Genomic DNA, 18,727 nt, shown 5'->3' with positions numbered 1-18,727 from the left:
TGTGGTTGCACCTACGGTACGGCCATCTGTATCGCTGAGGCACGCAAGCCTCCCCACCAACGGCAAGGTCCATGGTTCATGGTTTGTTGATATTGTAACAAAACACAATAAGAGTGTAGAACAACTCCTCAATGAGAATTTTGCAAAATTATTACAAACTAATCACACTAAGTTGTATTTCTTGACTTGCCTTCAAAAGGGAAAACCAACTGAAATGTCATTTTTGATGATTTACAGCTGTTTAGAGTAGAGTCAGGTGATAAAATAAGGAAACATTTTGAAAGAGCTCTAAAAATGCCGCCAATAGTTCTTTTCAAACCCAAAATTATTTATATCTTGAAATAAAATGTACAGTTTTATGTTAGGCATTATTCTATAGGTTGTGCATGAGCAGGAATACGATGTAAAATCCACAAACCTTGATGTAAAAATCAATGCTGAAGCTTATGGTTCAAAAGTGCAAAATATGGGAAATGTTCTCCATACGAAATTTTTAATGGGAGGAAAACAAATAAGTGAGAGAATATGACTTACAATGATACCGACCAAAAATAATGTAAATGGCAAGGAAATGTAAAAAATGGGAATGTAAAAACAGATTTTACTATAGTTTTACTGTTAGCTTGTTTATGTTTGTAACATTGTCCAGATGCTAAAAGTGCACTGCAGAAACCAATGGAAGAAAATGATGGAACAGATGACAAGTTTTCAAAATTTCTAAATCACATTTATGAGGAAAACATTTTGCCCCTACTGATACAAAAACCTGTGGGTGCCTCTGGACCAACACATTTGACATAACTGTATGAAACACCGAGTACAAACATTGCATTTTCAGAACTTGTTTTCTGCCTTATCTGCATTACATTGATATTGTATTTTGTTGTATCCTTCTACAATAACGTGCACTGGAAATATCCTGAGCTGCCAAGAAACCCACTGCAATGAAAGTGATTGCTGAAATTAACTGATATCTACAGATGACAGTGTCAATGAAAACCAAATAATAGGACCTGCATAAACAAAACACCTATGGAAGAGCTATTCTGCCAAACCCACTGGAGACCAATACGAGGTGCCTTCAAGTTCTAAGGCCTCTGATTTTTTTTCTCCAGACTGGAAAGAGATAGAAACATGCGCATTGTTTTAAAATGAGGCCGCGTTCATTGTCAATACGTCCCAGAGATGGCAGCACCGTACGGCAGATGGAATTTTACCGCCAGCGGCGAGAATGAAAACTGTTTTAAATACTTAAAATGGCGACGTTTTCCTTACTTGAACAGCGTGCAATCATTCGTTTTCTGAATTTGTGTGGTGTGAAACCAATTGAAATTCATCGACAGTTGAAGGACACATGTGGTGATGGAGTTATGGATGTGTCGAAAGTGCGTTCATGGGTGCGACAGTTTAATGAAGGCAGAACATCGTGTGACAATGCACCCGCACATCAAGCTAATGTTATGCAAAAGTTTCTTCGTGATAACTTTGAAGTGATTCCTCATGCTCCCTACTCACCTGACCTGGCTCCTAGTGACTTTTGGCTTTTTCCAACAATGAAAGACACTCTCCGTGGCTGCACATTCACCAGCCGTGATGCTATTGCCTCAGCGATTTTCCAGTGGTCAAAACAGACTCCTAAAGAAGCCTTTGCCGCTGCCATGGAATCAATGCGTCAGCTTTGTGAAAATGTGTACGTCTGCAGGGTGATTACGTTGAGAAGTAATGCCAGTTTCATCAATTTCGGGTGAGTAGTTAATTAGAAAAAAAATCGGAGGCCTTAGAACTTGAATGCACCTCGTAGAATACAATGCAGAAACTTTAATGGTGCATGGAGTACAGCATACTGACCAATGTAAACATAGGATGTGGTCTGGCAAGTCCACTTTTACATTCTTCCTTTCAGCTGTGAAACATGCATTTAGTATGACAATGTTCACTCAGTGAAACATATATTGTTCTTGCACAGTGAACTTAATCTCCCAAAATAATAATGCTCCTATTTGCAAGACTGGAAAGGTTGAAGCTTGATTTGATGAGTGTGAACATGAAATAAAATGTCTTATTTAGTACCCGCAACAGTTAAATGTGAATATCGTAGAGCTACTGCAGACTGCATTGGAAAAATACTTAATCCCCAGGAGGATTTTAACTGCTTCTAATGTTAGACATGATCTTAAGCCATATTAGTTGGGTGTTCATATTAGTGCGATAATAGTGGCAAATGATTCAGTTTCGCAATAGGAAGTCAAACATACCTTAATTTCATTAACTGTTGCTTCACACGAGTTCTGACTGGAACTGTTCCAATCCTGAAATGAAAGTTTTGTGGTTCAGATAAACTCTTTAACAAACAAATTTTACACAATTATTTAAGATCACAGGACAAACAATTAGTCATCCCAGTGCGCACACTCTGACGAATCGTCAAGCCTTTAGAGATGGCGCAGTGATCGAGTCACATGCTCAACAGCACATGCACTGCCTTTACATGAACATGAGGCAAAAGCAATCAGTGAGGCATTTATGTTTCAGTCACACATTGTACATAAACATGGGAAAACGAAAGGATGAGGCAAGAGAGACAAAAAGAACCGAATGTGTTTGGCCATGCCCATGACTGTATGGTGTGTGAAGTTACTGGATCTGTTGGTGTTATGTGGTGGACTGGCCAAAAAATATGAAATCAGAATCGTGGCCAGAACAAGATCTTGACTGAGAGGGACTAGAGAAGTGTTCCACGGCTTGTGAGTCAAAATTGCTTCCAAACCCGACAAGAATTGCTGCAGGCAATGATGCAAAGTCCCTCCCCAACAGTTAGCAAGACAACATTGTGACGGGGACCCCACACAATAAACATTTGGAATTTGTCACCTAGCAAGATGCCATTGCTAACACAGGCACATAAAGTTGACAACAGTGAAGTTTCCAGAATGAGATTTTCACTCTGCAGCAGAGTGTGCACTGATATGAAACTTCCTGGCAGATTAAAATTATGTGCCAGACCGAGACTCGAACACCAGACCTTTGCCTTTCGCGGGCAAGTGCTCTACCATCTGAGCTACCCAAGCACGACTCACACCCCATCCTCACAGCTTTACTTCTTGCCCGCGAAAGGCAAAGGTCCCGAGCTCGAGTCTCCGTCTGGCACACAGTTTTAATCTGCCAGGAAGTTTCAACAGTGAAGTTCATTGCGGGCTAGAAGAATACGTGACTGGTTTTCTTAACACTCTCCCACCCTATTATATCTCGATTTGCCTGTAAAATCTCCTGACTTCTGTGTGACATGTTCGAACAGCAGACAAAATGCGGACATTAGCGTCTACATCTACATCTACATCCATACTCAGCAAGCCACCTGATGGTGTGTGGCGGAGGGTACCCTGAGTACCTCTATCGGTTCTCCCTTCTAATCCAGTCTCGTATTGTTCGTGGAAAGAAGGATTGTCGGTATGCTTATGTGTGGGCTCTAATCTCTCTGATTTTATCCTCATGGTCTCTTCACGAAATATACATAGGAAGGAGCAATATACTGCTTGACTCTTCGGTGAAGGTATGTTCTCGAAACTTTAACAAAAGCCCGTACCGAGCTACTGAGCATCTCTCCTGCAGAGTCTTCCACTGGAGTTTATCTATCATCTCCGTAACGCTTTCGCGATTACTAAATGATCATGTAACCAACCCCGCAATTTGTGGGAATAGCATGATCAAATCCTCAGAGAGTGGCTTAACCTGGGCAGAAAGTGCCTGCACAACCACGTGAGTGCACTTCCAAAATGAATCCAGGTGGTTGTCAAACCTGGGGCAGAATTATATGGTATTATCTGATGCTTGAATGGATTACTCTAGAGGTGCCTAATTTTTTGATCAGTGTGCTTATTGCTGTAGTAAACTGATAATACAAAGCAGCCTGCTATAATACAAAATAAACAATAAAATTTGTGCAGAAACTGAAGGACAATACAGAGATATACAGTTAAGCTCCCTTCATGAATCACTTAACTGAACACAACTTTCTTAATTTTTTATAGATTATGACTACTTTGAAATTCATAAATATTCTCCCTCACTGCAGTTAAACGACAATTGAAATGTTTAAAGTGCAATCGATATTTTCCTCCTGTCACCAGGAAATATTTTATGAAAGTTACACTTCAGAAACCACAAACAGTTTAATCCATGCTTATTAGGATGACACCACAATGCATAAAAATATTATGTTTGTAAACTTGAAAAGAACATATTGTACTGGTCCTTAGTTTTGTAGTTATGAAATAAATTTTAAAATTTCGTGATTCTGTTTCAGATGGCACACACATCATTGTAACAAAAGTGGAGCAACTGAAACTACAGATGTGGTCTCATAACAGTAAAGCTTCCTCAACCTGAAGGGTGGTTTGAACACCAAAGTACTATAATACGCAAAATTTTATTGAAACGGCTATGATCTTGCCTCCTCCTGGCCTGTCAGCTGGCTTACCCAGCTAGTTATAAAGGGATGTATGATATAATATGGACACTGAATGATAAAGCAGTTCAGCATTTTATACATATAAAAATCAATGCCTGATGTGAAACAAGCAATAATTGTCAGATAAATTCTGTAACTGACTGAGGATCAAACCCCATACTTTTGGATCTGTAGTCCAATAATTAGGCACTTGGTCACTAAGCCACACTGAAAATGGAAATAAGAGTAGCATTCAACATCTTGTTGACAGTGATGCCATTTGAAATTTAGTATATAATCCTACAGTACAAAGGTGAGGAAGAAAATCACTCATGCCTTTTTCAAAGGAACCACTCCAAAATTCATCTTAATCAATTTATAGAAACATGGAAACTGTAATCTGGAAGGTCAGCTGGAGATTTGAACCATGATCGGTGTGGAAAGTGTCAGTAATAAAATAACAATGCTCTTATACAGAAAATTGGGAGTGGGAGACATACTGTAAGCTGAACAAAGAAACTGAACAAGGACATGCAAAAATGAAGAAAATTAAGGAAGGGAAGAATTTTACACTTTAATGTCCTTCTGACAACAAGTTCATTGGGAACAGAACTGAAGTTCAGATTAGGGAAGGCTGTAGGACAGAAATTAAGTGTGTCTTTCTCAACGGTACAATCCCAGTATTTGCATTAGTGATGGAAAACCTAAATCTGTGTGGCTGAAAAAGGATTTGAACCATCATCCTCCTGCCTGAGTCCAGCATCTTGGCTTAACAAACATTACCTCAGGTTCAGAGGGTGGTTAATGTATTAGATGTAATTTAAATGTTTTTAAATAATTCAAATTCTCACCCAAAATGTTTTATTGAGAGTAATTATGATGAACTATTTCTTATTATCCAATCATCATCATTACAGTTCTCATGTTTTATTCATCATTTTTATTCCCAATTTGTGGTTTCTTTAATGGTCAGTCATCATAGCTCTTATACAATCAGGTTTTGAATTATCCGCTCAGTCCTTTACAGTTGTAAGCTAAAAATAATTTCTCTCTCTCTCTCTCTCTCTCTCTCTCTCTCTCTCTCTGCTCCATTACAAGGAAATTCTTCTTACCTCATTTTCACTGTTATCATTTGACAAATTTTGAACTATATCACTACTTTTATTTCTGAGTTGAGTCATGTTTTCTTTAGTCAATGCGATAAGATGAGTCATCTGTTCTTGTAGTACGAGCAAACTGTCTTGATCTGATAATGGCCCAGTAGTTGCCACTGCAAGTTGTATTTGTGCCAACTGAAAAAAAAGGAAGAAACATTAGTAAATCAGGCTGATAGCCTGCCCATAAAAAGGCCTTAATTCTTAACATACATCATCACAGAATCTACTTGCAGCTTCTAACAAAGACTAAAATCATTTATTTACCTAGTGAAGCTATGTTACTGAAGCTATTACATTGTAAAAATTACCCATTGTTTTACATTCCTATTTTTCTGGGGGCAGAGATTCAGAAAGTTCAACAGTCTCAATGTGGAAACTTTGACATGTACATTCGTTATTACATTTGACAAAAGGGTAAAATTGAAATGGCTCTTACAATGAATATTTCCATTATCTGCTTGCTGCACTGTATACTGTAATAAAGTTTTATAGTTAATAGGGCTATAGCTAATGAATTACTTGTATGGCATATTTTGTTTCTATCAACAATATTTGAAACCAGGAATATTCTTAAAAGATGCATACAGATACAGTTTCTGTAATGCATCACTGACCAGGTCAATAGCCCACAATCCAGGTTCTCTTTTAAAAGATATGCCCTGATAAGTGATCCATAATGTTCACAATTATCTCTGTTCCACTCAGAGTACATCATTGTTACTGGTTCAAAGTGCAGCATCTTAATAAAACTTCTTGTTCACTGCCTACTGCCCTTCAAATTCTCTTCTTTACAAAGCTGTGTGCACCTTCATAATAGTATCCATCACAAAACTCGGGAGAGCACTCCTATATAAATCATATCTAAGTAATATTATCACACACTAATGACTTTAGTATAATGAATTTTTCAGTTGTCAGGAATGAGCTCAAAGAAATAGTGCATACTGGTGAGGAAAAAATTGTACTTCTGTTTCCGCTACACATTTTGGGCAGTCTAATCATTACTTCTCCCAGCCTAGAACTATAAGGCATTCTTGATTTCTGCTACATGTTTATTTTCATTGGTTGTCACCATTATCTTCTCTACTACTCTTCTAGTTTCCCCTCCTACTTGGACCTTTGCCTCTCTTCACAAAGTTTAACCTTTACTATCCATTCTCTTTTCCTTTCTTGCACTACATTCTACCCCTCCTGCTTTTTATGGATTCTATTCCATCTAAGTCTTTCATTTCATATTTACACTCCTGGCCACTATCCTCACAGATCCAGCAGCTGGAGAGATCTTTCTTATACCCCGTACCCGAATGATCCTAACAAATTGACCCTTTTGTTTTATGCGATTTCAGTTCCCAATCAAGGTTTCATTTACAATAACAATACACAAGATTCGACGTCAGACATTCAAATATGTTGGAAGTGTGATTCTTGAGTTTCTCCCGGCGTATTTCATAATCAAAATATCCACGGGTGTGCTGCCGGTCCATAGTGTCCAACGGGCACAATATTTTGGCGATCATACATGTCACCATCATCAGGTGAACTGACGGACTGAGCTCCTGTGAACGTGCCGGCACGGAGATCCGTACGCTATGGCTGCTCAGAGGGAACTGGGTTCGATCGCGGCGGCGGCCGATTTAAATACCCTCCGCCCGCGGCGCGCTCCCTCTGCCGTCCGCGCCCCACACCACAGTCGCGCGGTGGAACAGATTGCGACAGCGTCTGAGATGACGTCGGTGTGATGGCTCTGTCCGCCGTGGTCGTCACAACTATACGTTTGCTCGATTTACTCTTGATTAACCCAATCGCTGGTTCCCAAGCCTTGCTAAGATTATATCCACAGTCACGGTTTATGAGGTCGTCATTGGTGCGAATTTCGATGGCCTCTCTAACAACGCTGTCCCAGTATCTCGACGTCTGTACCAGTAAATCGAGCAAACGTATAGTTGTGACGACCACAGCGGACAGAGCCATCACACCGACGTCATCTCAGACACCGTCGCAATCTGTTCCACCGCGCGACCGTGGCGCGGGGCGCGGACGGCGAAGGGAGCGCGCCGCGGGCGGAGGGTATTTAAATCGGCCACCACCGCGACCGAACCCAGTTCCCTCTGAGCAGCCATAGCGTACGGATCTCCGTGCCGGCACGTTCACAGGAGCTCAGTCCGTCAGTTCACCTGATGATGGCGACATGTATGATAGCTGAAATATTGTGCCCGTTGGACACTATAGACCAGCAGCACACCCGTGGATATTTTGATTATGTTGGAAGTGATTTATGATCAGCATGTTTTACACATGATCAATAACTGTCTGTGCCCTTTCACAAACTGGGAGTTCAGAAAGGAAGTTCATAATCTCACACGTGATAGCAAAAAAGTTGTATATTCTGGACTTTTGTAATTTTATTGTGTACTTTTTTAAAACCCTAAAAACCAAAAATGATGGAGTTTCTTCATTCATATTCTATATGATCTACCACAATTTTGAGTTCCATTACCTTTAAAGTGGGCAAAGTCCCAAGAATCAACCAACCTTTGTGTGCTGACATAGTTCATGGGGATACCCCAGATTGAGAAGTATATCCAATTCCTGTACATATTTAGTGGTTGTAAACCATTGCCGGTTAGCTGTATTCGATTAAGATTATGCGGTGGGTTTCTCATTCATAAATCACAACTGAATGTTGTTGGTTTGTGAGGAGATAATGTTATCCAATCAGTAAGAAGGAGAAATACCTACCAACATGTGTAGGAGTTCAACAACAGGGGGCTCGTGGCCTATGAGACCGCAGTTTATTGTTCTGCAATTTTGCTGCTCACGTTTGCCGGGATACCACAACTTCCACCGTGTGAAACTGTAATCAATGAATTCAGGAGAGCCATACTGAATGTCATGCAGCATGTAACAGCTCCATGCAGCCAGCACCCAAGAGTACAAATATGTTGTTTACCTAGCTGTGAAGAATCATATGACCGTGTCACATACCTCGAGTCAGGAAGTGGGCTCATTTGAATCGAGACGAGTATCCACACAGACAGCGCAACGCCATCAGCAGCACTGTAGACTGTCAGCATGGTGACAATTATTGAGGATTCCCTTGATGTGGCAGCAGAGAGAGAAATCTGACAGTGGTGCACTTAATGACACCAATGAACACAGGAGTGGCACCACACCATCTTTTCAGATGAGCCAATTCTGCATACAACACCATGATGGATCATGTGTGGGAGCTCTGAGGAGAATGAATGGTGCCAATTACATTCATAATCATTATACAGGCCCAGCATCTGGCACTATGGTATAGGGTGCCACTGGGTACACACCAAAGTCAACAGTCGTACACAAAGGAGGTAATCTGGAGAGCAACCATTACATTTCTGATGTGTTGGGACAACAAGATAATGCAACAAAATAATATTGCCCTTGCTACCTCAATACAGAGGGTGTTTATTGCCCTGGCCAGCACACTCTCCAGATCTCTCTCCCACTGAAAACATCTCGTTGTGGGTTGCCATGAGACTAGGACACCACAACTCAGCAGCCACTATGATAAACTATACCACACAGATAAAGTAGCACAGAGCAATTTAATTGTATCTGTCACGCAAGCTCAATAAGACTCAATGTCCAGTCAAGTTAGAGCGATCTATGTACTGAATTTGCCACCTCGCATACACAGGTCAATAGTTTGTGGGCACAGAACTCGTGCCTGATAACTTCCCAGATGTGTTCTGTCAGGTTCAGATCAATCACATTTGTTGGCCAAAACATCAACATGACTTCACCGTCATGCTCCTTAAACCACCACAGCATGATTCCGGCCTTGTGTAATGGACTGTTATCCTGCTGGAATATGCCACTGCAGTTGGAGAAGACATCAACCGTGAAGTTATGCAGGCGGTACACGACAGTGTTCATATAGCCCACACCTGTCATGGTGTCTTCGATTACTATCACAGGTCCCAATGTGGCCCAGGTAGATGTCTCCCACAGCACTGGTTGACATGTGTATTGTGGTGCATATTTCGAGCAGCTGGATGACAGCATTTCGAGACATGAATGTTGACCTCATACAGAAAGATGGCTGAAACCTGAAATTGATAGCAGCAAGATTTTTGGGGAAAATTTAAGTATATATTGAAAGTGTAGGCAAATGGGAAATGGAGGTGGTGTATTTGTCACAGTAGACAAGAATTTGAATCCATTGAGGTGAAAATTGAAGCTGCATATGAGATTGTTTCGGCAAGACTCAGTAACAGGGGTGGGCATAAAATGATAATTGGATCCTTCTATCACCCACCTGAAGCATCCCTTGATATAACCAAAAACTTAAGAGTAAACCCCGGTTCACTTGTACATAAGTTCCCCAATCATATCGCAATCATTGGTGGAGGCTTTAATCATCCAACAATTAATTGGGAAAATTACAGTTTTGTTGGTTGTGGGCATGATAAGACATCCTGTGTAACATTACTAAATGCCTTCTCTGAAAACTACCTAGAACAGATAGTTATGAACTCCACTCATGATGGAAATATACTGGATCTAATGACAACAAATAGACCTGACCTCTTTGCAGATGTCAAAATCGAAACTGGTATAAGTAACCGTGACACATTTGTGGAAACAACGATTACCAAAGTGCAAACGACAAATAAAACAAGCAGAAAGACATATATGTTGAGTAAACTAGATAGAAATTCAGTAGTGTATTATCTCAATGAGCAACTTGAAACTTTCAGCACAGGGCAGGAGCATGCAAAAGAAATATGGCTCAAGTTTAAAAGAACAGTTGACCATGCACTGGACAGATATATACCTGGTACAACAGTTCACAATGTGAGGGAACCTCCATGGTATACAGTCACTGCAAAGAAACTTCTGAAGAAACGGAGATTACTGCATAATATGTATAAAACAAAGTGAAGGGCTGTAAATAGAAAGATGTTGGATGAAACACATTTGGCTGTCAAGAGAGCAATGCTCAAAGCCTTCAATGACTACTGTTGTAGAATATTGTCAAATGATATTTTACAAAACAAAAGAATTCCAGTTGTATGTAAAGGCTGCTAGTGGCACCAAAGTTAGTGTACAGACCCTAATGCATGAGATAGAAACTGAAACTGAGGGTACCAAAGCAAAAACTGAAATGCTTAACTCTGTTTTCAAATATTCCTTTACAAAGGGAAAATGAGGAGAGCTACTCCAATTTAATTCTCATACCACTGAAAAGAAATCGATATTAGTGTCAGTGGTGTTGAGAAACAGCTAAAATGTTAAAGTTGAACAAAGCTCCATGGCCCGATGGAATCCCTGTCATATTCTATACTGAATTTACAACTGAGTTAGCTCCTCTTCTAACTGTAATCTACTGTAGAACCCTTGAATTAAAAACCTTGCCCAATTCTTTGAAAAAAGCACAGGTCACGCCTATCTACAAGAAAGGTGGTTGGAGTGATCCACAAAACTACCATCCAGTATCCTTGGCATTGTTTTATTATAGAAACTCATAACAAATGTGATTCTACAGGAGAATGCTGAAGATTAGACAGATTGATCAAATAACCAATGGGGAGGTATTGAATGGAATTGGGGAATTAAGTAATTGACTAACACAAGAGGTCAGTTGATAGGGCATATACTGAGGCATCAAGGAATAATCAATTTGACAGGTTTTAGGGAGGGAATTGGGAGAAGAAGGGGGTGAGGAGGTAAAAACTGTATAGGAAGGCTAGACAACAGTAAACAGGTTGGAAATTATTTACTGGTGGAATTGTAGTAGTTATGCAGAGATGAAGAGGTTGCACAGGGCAGACCAGCAGGGAGAGATGCATCAAACCAGTCTTTGGACTGAAAATGATAACCACCACAACCACCACCACCACCTCCAAAATCAACAACAACAACAACAACAACTGGAGCCTTCTGTCTTGGATATCATTTGATAAAATCTGTCAAACACAAATCACAAAATTTTCACCATTTATAAACCAAATGTCAGTCATAAAAGCTATAATGATAATGATAAAAACTAATGTGACTATGTAACATATCATGATATCAATAAGAATATGGAGAAAAATTAGCACAGTGTTGTACAAAGAACCATACATCTACATCCATCCTCTGGAAACCACTGTGGGCTGTATGACAGATTGTACTTCCCATTGCCCCACATATTTGAATATCTTCCTATTCCATTCATAATAAAGAATGCTTAAATGCTTCTGTGGTTACTGTACTCAGTCACATCTTGTATTTGCAGTCCATAGAGGAGTGATATGAAGATTGCTGTAGCATATTCCCAGATTCCTCACTTTGGCAGTTGGCCTTTGTGGGATGATTGATGTCTACATTTAAGGGTCTGCCAGTTCAAGTTTTCCAGAATCCCTGTGATGCTCTCCCATGACTCAAACACTTGCGTCGGTGTATACACTGCCCTTCTTTTTAGATATTCAGTATCACTTGTTAGTCCCAATTAGTATTTGACCCACACATCTGTTGCACAGGTATTTTGCAAGTAGTCTCCTTTGTCAATCAACTGCACTTTCCTAGCATTCTACCAATGAAGGAAAGTCTGTCACCAGCTCTGCTACAACTGAGGCTATGTATAATCATGTTTCATATTCCCCACACAGTACTACGTTTTTGCATTTTGTGAAGGGCAAATGTTGCATTCCTGAAACTTTAAAGCAAGCTGCCAAGGTTTGCATCTCTTTGAAATCTTATCAAGATCTGTTTGAACATCGACGTAACTGTTTTCAGCTTGCTAATACATCATTATAGGTAAATGCATCAAGACTGAGATTACTATAAACACTGAGTGCCAGGTCTCATTAATATACAACATGAGCTTCTGCTCAGGGTCACAACACACACTTGCCTGGAACACACTTGACTACTTCTAAAATCATTGATGACTCTCTATCCAAGATAACATGCTGCATACTCCCGCCCATGAAATCCTCAACCTAGTCACACACTTTGCTTGATAACCCCGTGATCATACTTTCATTAAGTAGTGATGCTGTGGTACTGAGTGAAATCCTTTTCAGAAGTTACGAAACACTTCATCTGCCAACTTTCCTTGATTCACAGCTTTCAGGCTATCATGTGAGAAGAGTGGGAGTTGAGTTTCACATGACTGATTGTTTTTTAAATCCATTGTGCTCACCATGAAGGAAGTCGTTCTGTTTGGGATATCTTCTTACATCTTAGCTCAGAATATGTTCTAAGATTCTACAACAGATGGATATCAATGATATTGGACAATAATTACGTGAGTTATATTTGCAACACTCCTTGCAGATCAGTTTGACCTATGTTTTATTCCAACCAGTGAGGGATCTATGAGCCTGTTAAGTAAGCTACGATTTCTGCACAAAATCTGATAGGGAGTCCTTTGGGCCCTGAGGCCTAGTTCAATTTTAACAATTCTAGTTGTTTCTAAATTCAACTGACACTAATAGCTCTATCACGTGTTATTGTTGTGGTGCAAAAATTAAATTGGGGACAGTAATCATGTATTTTCCTTTGCAAAGGAATATTTGAAAGTGTAGTTGAGCACCTCAGCTTTTGCTTTGTTGCCCTTACTAAAGTTCCTGAGTCATCCATAAGTGTCTGGATATTCACTTTGGTGCCACTCACAGTCTTTACATATGACAGGAGTTTCTTTGGAGTTTGTGAGAGGTTTCTTGATAAGATTCTGCTGCATTAGTCAAATGCTTCACACTCTGCCCTTTTGACAGTTGATGATATTTCATTTTCCATCTATGCATCCGGTCCATAAATTATGCCATGTAACTCCCCCCATGTGAAGTATGACTATGTCAACTCCCAGCAGTACAACACAATTTGTTGCCATAATAATGGTCTTTATGGCCATTTTCTATCCAAAGGTTCTGAATGTGCTCACCTCTGTATATGACACATGAAGGGAGAAGTCACCTGCAGCTGACCCACAGATAATAATATCGTTGCAGACTTAGAATAGCTGCATATATTTTCAGGGCACTTCATACCATATCTACCAATCACAAACGATTTTCCTGGATCATTACTGACACCAGTCTCATCATAATTGAACACATTACACGGAGAGACACTCATGAGGTTAGCTGTATCCAAAGTGGCATAGCGATTAGCATCACTAATAGGTGTGATGCAGGTCCCCAGTTCAAACCCAACCACCAGCAGTTATTTTCTATATACTTTTTATCATTTCTTGAAGGTTCTCCAAATTTCTTACATTTTTATATTCTGGAATATTCAGTGTTTGTATAAATAGCAGCACACATTGTCCACTAGGTCAGGTCTCTTCTATCTGTACACTGGTGTTTGTAATAAACTTGCTTTCAGTGTTAAGTGTTGAACTTCATTGAAAAACCTGCTATTGGATTTAGACTTGTTAGTTGTTATGAGATGAAACGTTTAGTTGAAATGCTGGGTACTTAACCAGGGCTTCAATTCGACAATGTAAAAGCTGTCGCCTATGGAGATGCAAACTGGGATACAAGCATACATTGTTTCCGAGGTCCATATATTCAGGAAAACAATGGGTTCCAAAATAGAAGCACATGTCAGGCATCCATAAGTGTTTTGCAAAAATAATGGTTAGGACCCAATGAAATTGCTGAAGGAATTGACTGAGTCACCAAATACAACATGTGTGGTGTCATGATGTGTTCAGCAAATGTGTACTTATGCTTGGACAGCACAGCCCAACACTGGTTCGAGAACAACAAGAGGAAGGTAGTTAGCTGGGACAAATTCCAGGTTGAACTGAAGAAACCATTTACTGACAATCAGCTGCAAGTCCACTTGGTGGAAGAACAAATAAAGAACAGGATCCAACACAATGGGAAAACAACACGATCTTACACAAGGAATATTTTGGCTCTATATCACATTGTAAATCAAGAGTGACAGTGTTCTGGAGTAAAGGACAAGTGCTGGCATGACGGTCAGGAACAGTAGAGCACAGAGGGCTTTGAAGAAGATGTCAGCCAATAGTATGCTGACCGACCCCTCTCTAGGATGACACTAAGACAGCAGCAGCCTCTAGGCAAAGAGAAGGGTTGGGTTGTTTTGGGGGGAAGAGACCAAACAGCGAGGTCATCGGTCTCATCGGATTAGGGAAGGATGGGGAAGGACGTCGGTCGAGCCCTTTCAAAGGAACCATCCCGGCATTTGCCTGGAGTGATTTAGGGAAATCACGGAAAACCTAAGTCGTGATGACCGGACACGGGACTGAACTGTCATCCTATTGAATGCGAGTCCAGTGTGCTCGGTCGCGCAAAGAGAACATACACGCCATGCTATACGGCCATGATCGAGTTGAAGAGTAGCTGTTCTATGAGGTCTACAGCAGCTGTATTGTTTCACTTGTATTAGGAGTTGTGTATACTGAACAGATTTTCTTATTTTGTCTGTTGCCCGTTGCTTGTGACACAGCATTGTAAATTCTCAAAGTTAAGTATTGTCATTTATCTTACTGTAATAAAAATTCATTAAAATGATTTGCTTGAATTGTTGTCTAGCGATCCAAGAAAGTGGGTTTCCTAGGCACCCCATGTTCGATGAGTAGGCATGCCACAACAGACAGAAGACAATAAAATCTTACATTTGGCAAAAGAAGTCACAGGAGAGATGTTCCAAGTTCTTCTGGTAAATGGTGTCAATATAATTGAGAGATTGCTCCAGCAGTGCCTGCACATGAACTAAATGCAAGAGAAAAAGAGTCGGATGAAAGAAGTGTGACTGACTCCTGAATGTGGTTCCTATGGCAGTTGCAGAAGACCATCGTAACTCTGTCTTTCTCATATGAAAGGTAATAAGAGAAGATATATACAGCAGTTTATGGTAAACAGTACTGCCAGACAGAGTAAGCAAGAGATAGCGGCCATGAATGTTGGCCCCATATATTACGACGAAATAGAGAATGTTGAGGAGAAGGTGTGTTGATCTTTAGCAGGAAAACTAAATGAGGCACCCACATTTGGAGGTGAGGCTGCCACAGATGAAAATCCCCTATTGATGATAGTTACCAGAACTGGAAATCTCATTAACATCATCACTGACAGTCAACCTACGAAGGTGCATGTCAACTCTGGAGCCTTATCATCACCAGCTAAAGAAGACTATTCTGTGAGATGAAATTGATTGTACTGAATGTAACAAATGGGAAATATGCCCAGCTGATGGGACCACATACTCCAAGAATAACTATCAATGACAGAAAAAGAGTGCTTCGAATTTGTGGTTTAGGCAGAATGTGTTCTTAATATTGTTTGCAGATTGGAGTTCTTGTAGATGTCACAAACACTCACAGACTGCGGAAGATCACAGCTCCAGATTGATGAAGATATTCCAATAAGCACACATAACAAAGACTGCTCTTGATGTGTGTTTGCTGTTGAAGATGTGATCTTGCTGTCAGCAATAAGTTCCAGTGGTCTACCTAGATGTCCAGTCAAACTACAAAGCTTTTAATTGTTCAGGCTTTCCTGACAATCTGTTGACATGCTGAGTAATCAGAATCTCTAGAGGACCATTGGAGTTGTACCTGCCTTAAGCTGATGTGCCAAAACATTGTGTTCCCACATTGATCCAATTTTTATGAATTATGACCACAGTGGGCATGGGATCATCAAGATTGGATTGGGGTAAATACAAATGGATCACTAATGTCATGAGCAGACACAAGTCATCACTAAATGTATACTTGTATGATTAACCAAACCAAGAATCTTGCTCCACTACCACTGTAGACAATACAATGGAGGAATCTACTATGAACTGTCAATAGTATCTAGCCTGGTCAAGGAACAACATTGGTGAGTATTAGCCTATCTGCTTTCAAATTTAGAGTGGAGAAAAGACAGAAAAAGCTGCCCATGGTACAGCACCGTATCATCACTGCAGATCATCCACCAATCATCCAGTGTTTGTGTAGTGTGTCATCAGCTGAATAAGAGACAATTTGGAAGGAAATGAAGAAGGTGCTGAACGATGATATCATTGAACTGTCAGAGTGTCCTTGGTCCTCCTATCTGGTCCTTGTGAAGAAAAGGACAGCATATGACATTTCTATGTTGACTACCAATGGCTGAAGAAAATCACAAAAAAGGTGTCTACCCACAGCCGCGCATTGATGAAAGACTAAGTATTTCTCAACTACGGATATAGAGCCAGGCTACTGGCAAACAAAGGTTGAGAAAGCTGACCAGGAAAAAAACTATCTTCGTAACTTGTGATGGCCTCTGTGAGTTTACAATTATGCCATTTGGATTATGTAGTGCTCCAGACACCTTTTAACATACCATAGATAACCTGTTTCAACATCTTTGCTACCTGAATAACATCATCATTTTTTCGAAGACATTTGAAGAACATCTACGCTGCCTGACAATCACAACAAAGTGGCTCAGACAGCAGTCCTCTGCAAGTATCTATAAAAGTGTCTCTATGTCACCCAACCAATAAAAATCTTGCGGTACCTAGTTAATGACGATGGTGTGCACCCCAATCCAGAGAAAATAAGAGCAGTCACAGATTTTCTGACTCCCCGGTATATTCGTGATGTGGGAAGTTATCTTGGAATGTTCTCATATTACCGAGAAGAGCCACGAGAAATATTTTTCCTGTCCTTAAGAAGGCATTAATATCTTCTACAGTTCAATCATTGCATGACAAGAATACTGAGACAAAACCTTGCACTGACACCACTGTCAAGGGATACGTGCAGTTCTAGTACAAATTCAGGAAGATGATGGAAAAGGTGATAACTTATGCTTCCAGAGTACTCTCCAAATCTGAGAGGAACTACTCTACAACCAGTAACATGTGCCTTGCAGTTGTCTATGCTCCTAACCTAACAGGTTTGTCAGACACTATGTGAGCCATTTTAAGCAATGACAGCAACTGAAACACGTGTTGCAATTATCTCCGGGGCATCTGGTACTAATCGTACCTGCAGCTGCATCATTCCATCCAGTAGAGGTTGCAAGGTCGACAAACAGGAATAGACAGTCTTCGCTGACTTCCTCACACACTACGCTGTTACCAAAGCTGTGCTCACTGCTGAATCTCTGGAAACTGACAGACTCGTTGTAGAATGCAACATCTTCAAGCATGGAGCACCACAAATGATGCTCTCTGATTGTGGAGAAGTTTTCAGTCGAAACTAAAATCAAAGGTAATTTCACATAGTGATATCAATAATAGGATGATAACTGCCTATGACACACAGGCGAATGGCCTCACCGAATGATTTAATAAAATGTTGACAGATATGCTCTCAATGTCTGTTGATGTCAAACAAAGATGTTAGATTACAATAATGCGTGTTGTGACATTGCATATAACACAGTAAAGCAAGATAACAAAGGCTTCACACTGTTATTTCCACTCCACACTTCCGAGGTCAAAACAACAATGGATAACTGTTCCCATTTCAACAGAACGATACTTAGGATTACTACATGAAACACTCTATTACCAAGATCAAAGAAGCAAGATAGCTAGTTCACATATGGATTGTGGATGTCCATGACAAGATCCAAGAGTACTATAATGCCAAGCACTTCTGTGAGAGACATCCCAGGAGACTTGGTACACATTTTTATGCCTGTGCAGAGAGTGAGGCTATTGGAAAAGTTACTAAACCATTACTTTGGGTTGTATCACGTCTTGTCAGACATAATATATACGAAGTCAAGGACTATGACCATTCATCGAAAAAAGAAAAGTGCAGCTATGCCAGCCATGTCCATATGAAGCCCTACTACAGACCTCGAGCACTGATTGATGTGGGTGCTTCTCATTCAAGAAAACTGAAGACTGAGGAGCTTACACAGGAGAGGCTGCCTTTGACGTACTTCAGAGTGAAGTGAAAATTACAACATGAGGAGGATGCGAGGTTCCACAAGTGCTGCCATACAGATGATAACTGACAAGATCTATGTCCAGGGTGCTGCATTCAGCTTCGATGACAAATTCTGAAACAGCGGGTCACTGTTTCTCTGGGAGAAGGGGCAATGCCATGAGCTGTACTGCACACAATGTGGCATAGTGGTTAGCATCACTGGCTGGTATGCTGCAGGACGCTATTTCAAATCCAACC

At 40.4% G+C, this 18,727-nt stretch overlaps 1 protein-coding gene across 1 annotated transcript in view; it reads right to left on the bottom strand.

Annotated features, from left to right (window-relative positions):
* LOC126183660 (zinc finger CCCH-type with G patch domain-containing protein) overlaps positions 1-18,727 on the bottom strand; it is a 166,962-nt gene that overhangs the window by 139,311 nt on the left and 8,924 nt on the right. The window contains exons 2-3 of the mRNA XM_049925805.1: positions 5,560-5,739; positions 2,256-2,309 (exon numbers count right to left, since the gene is read on the bottom strand). Of these exons, the coding sequence (XP_049781762.1) occupies positions 2,256-2,309; positions 5,560-5,739 (234 nt within the window). The remainder of the gene's footprint in view (positions 1-2,255; positions 2,310-5,559; positions 5,740-18,727) is intronic.

This window comes from Schistocerca cancellata, chromosome 4, assembly GCF_023864275.1.
Source record: "Schistocerca cancellata isolate TAMUIC-IGC-003103 chromosome 4, iqSchCanc2.1, whole genome shotgun sequence".
Taxonomy (NCBI): domain Eukaryota; kingdom Metazoa; phylum Arthropoda; class Insecta; order Orthoptera; family Acrididae; genus Schistocerca; species Schistocerca cancellata.
The sequence above is the reverse complement of the archived record's forward strand: the minus strand, read 5'-3'. Positions and strand labels throughout refer to the sequence as shown.